At 38.7% G+C, this 2,958-nt stretch overlaps 1 protein-coding gene across 1 annotated transcript; it reads right to left on the reverse strand.

The window, feature by feature from the left end:
* Positions 1–354: 354 nt before the first annotated feature.
* Positions 355–2,554, reverse strand: LOC121263424 (REF/SRPP-like protein At3g05500). Its single transcript, XM_041166300.1, has 3 exons — positions 2,327–2,554; positions 1,889–2,125; positions 355–1,032 (listed from the first exon to the last, which is right to left on the reverse strand). The coding sequence occupies exons 1-3, from the start codon at positions 2,354–2,356 to the stop codon at positions 571–573; spliced, it is 729 nt and encodes a 242-aa protein (XP_041022234.1). The 5' UTR covers positions 2,357–2,554; the 3' UTR covers positions 355–570.
* Positions 2,555–2,958: the final 404 nt, after the last annotated feature.

The following is a 2,958-nucleotide window of genomic DNA, read 5'->3' on the forward strand; positions in this document are numbered from 1 at the left end:
TTTTTTTTAAAATAATTACACGATACTTACACAACTACAACTATCATTTCTCATTTTAAAATGAATCACAAGCAAAATATTACCATTTCAAATCCAATCTGTTGCTCTGCAATTTTTCTGGTCAATAACGTAAAAAATATATGCACGTATTCAATATGATTAATTAAAAAGTAAATTTTATTAAAAAAAATACTAATTTGAATTTAAAATATAAAAATAATATTAATACGTAGATTGATACGCAAACTTACTGGTCTATAACAAAACTAGGGGGGTGTTTTGGGGTGTGGAAATACGCGACTGCAGACTCATGGTGCACTACCGACACCAAAGATGATCGAAGGGACTGCGATAATGAATCAGATGATTAGGTAATATCTTCAAAGCTGAAAAAAAACATAGTAGACGACAAGAAACCAAGGTCGAAGGGTTGCAGTCTCATACCATCTTCAACACATGCAATCCCGAAAAGAGACAACAAAAAGATCGAAAAATCCTTAATTACACCGTCCAACTACGCATAAAAAACATCATGTCATCACAAACCTCTAACAAGCGAAAACCACACCATCAATGGGCTGCCACAGTCGATTCAGCACTAGCACCCCTGAAAACCTCGGCAATCCTTTCTGTAGGGACCAAGGGCAGGTAAGACGAAACCCTGTAACCCTTCTCTGCAGTGTTACGCACTGTTTGGTTGTACTTCTCTGTACAATAAGCTGCGGTTGGGACAACAACTTGAGCCACTTGGGGGAAGAGGGGCAGCTGATTGAGCTTGCGCCAAGCTAACACCGCGCACTGCTCTGCTTTTGGTTCATACTTGGAGTATAGATCTTTAGCAGTTGGCTCGTATTTGGTTAAAACAGATTTGGCAATACCTGAAGCGGTGTCCACCACCCCAGCACGCTTAACTTCGGAGGCAACAGCTCGAGCTAGCTCTGGGGCGCTTTGAGCAGCTGAGAAGGCCTGGGAAGAAGCTTGCTTGATGATTGGAGGCACATGGCGGTCCAATTCAGTCACAGACGCCTCGACCTGCAATAAGAAGGGATCAATAGACTAAAATAATATAACTTCATTTTGAGAAAATGCAAGATGAAGATGTAAATGCAAAAAAAAAAAAACTCCAGGGCCCAATTACCAATAAAAGCCTCTTAACAACTAATCAGAAAATGCAAATACAGTATCACATCAAGAAGATCAAAGATGATAGTTATTTCTTCACCATACCAAGAAGCTCTTAATTTAGCAGGAAAGATGTCAAAATGGACAAAAGAGAGGATTCTTAATTGAATTCCAGTATGTAGAATGGGCTGGGACTGTGTACATCATCTGCCTCTGAGACCAGCATGGCTATTTCAGCACTCTGGACTTTTAAATGGCCAAGTATAGGAGAAAAGAACAGCCAACAAGAGACTGCTCGCTTGTCTTGTAGACTTTCAAACTAAATGTTTGGTTAACAAAGAGATCTCACAAAATAAAGTTCACAATCTGATATGACTTGTTGTAGTAGATCAGATCGTAAAACTCTTTTTATGTGAAGAATATCTAGCGTTTCACATCAGTTTATGAATTTTGTTTGTGATCTCTCTTTGTGAAACATGCTAAGTACCCCTTATCCCCCACCCACCCAAAAGAGAGAAAAGAGAGAGAGAGAGATGCTAAAATAGAAAAGATGTTACTGATCTGTCACAAGAAACGCCACCCTCAAAAGCTAAAACCATCCCAACAATTTCAAAGTTTCCAACTTACAATCCCGAACTGAATTTTCTACTAAACTCAAAATTACCGGATAATAAGTAACTGGATAGCAAACCCGACGAGTTTATATAAATCTATGGTGAGTATATTGTGATTCGTTGAAATCAAAAGCACGAGCAGGAGCACTCACCTTGCGGTCCACGTACAAGAGGACCTCGATAGGAACGTCGTGGAACATGTCGTAGACAGGTCCAACGACGCTCTTGACGGTGCCCTCGACAGTCTCAACCCCAGGCTTCAGAGGACCCGCCTTGTCCTTTGCGTAACAGTAGAGGTTTGAGAAGCACATCACGGCGTGAATTGTTGCCACCTGCACAAACTCCAGGTACTTCAGCTGCCTCTGCTCCCCATCATCCTCCTCCTTTCTCTTCCACCACAAAAATCAACCCCCACCAAAAAAAGAAAACCAAGTCAGCCTCTTAGCGTAAAATCTAAAAATCATAACTTGTTCGTCAATTAAAGCATAGAAACTTGATTGAAAACAAAATCAGAAACCCAATTGCACGATTCGAAAACTAAAGCAAAAAAACACAAAAGAATACTTATGTTCGAATGAGAACTTTCGTACCATCTCAGCCTGCGATCTCAAATCTTCCATGATCGAGCAACTAAGAAAAAAAAAAATATACGAGTGAATGAGAGAGAGAGAGAGAGAGAGAGAGAGAGATGATTAGGTTCGATTGGCCGATACAGGAGGGATGAGGTTTATATAAGAAGAGGAAAGAAATCTGGCAATAAGTGGCACGAATCTCGTTGGGAACGAACGAACCTGCGTTCACAGCGCGGTGAAGTTGTTTCTGCCTTTCTGCCTTTCTGCCTTGTTCTTTGGTGAGGACTGAGGAATCAGGATACTGAGGAATACGTTTCGGCTTTAAAATGCTTTGATATTAAATATTAAAATTTAATTCAAGTAAATAAATTTTGGCATTTATTTTAGGAAAAAAGTAATCTTATATATCACACTCTCATCTTATTTTAATCATACTAATTGATATATGGCACATTCATCATCATTAGATGATAAAGAAACATGCAATAAATAATTATTTAATAGTGATAAATGTGCTACATCATATTTAGTAGAATGAAAATGGAATGATAATATGGTGTATAGAATTTTTCTTAGGAAAATTACTGTTTTTTAAAAAATTCTATACATCATACTACCATCCCACTTTCATCTCACTAAGTAAGATGTGG

Source organism: Juglans microcarpa x Juglans regia, chromosome 4S, assembly GCF_004785595.1.
Source record: "Juglans microcarpa x Juglans regia isolate MS1-56 chromosome 4S, Jm3101_v1.0, whole genome shotgun sequence".
NCBI lineage: Eukaryota > Viridiplantae > Streptophyta > Magnoliopsida > Fagales > Juglandaceae > Juglans > Juglans microcarpa x Juglans regia.

Bases quoted from the DNA above. Each gene is read 5' to 3' on its own strand.
- LOC121263424 (XM_041166300.1), bottom strand. From the start codon at position 2,356: ATGGAAGATTTGAGATCGCAGGCTGAGATG. The intron at 2,126-2,326 runs GTACGAAAGTTC...TTGTGGTGGAAG, and splicing joins TGAGATCGCAGGCTGAGATG to AGAAAGGAGGAGGATGATGG. The intron at 1,033-1,888 runs GTGAGTGCTCCT...TTCTTATTGCAG, and splicing joins TCTTGTACGTGGACCGCAAG to GTCGAGGCGTCTGTGACTGA.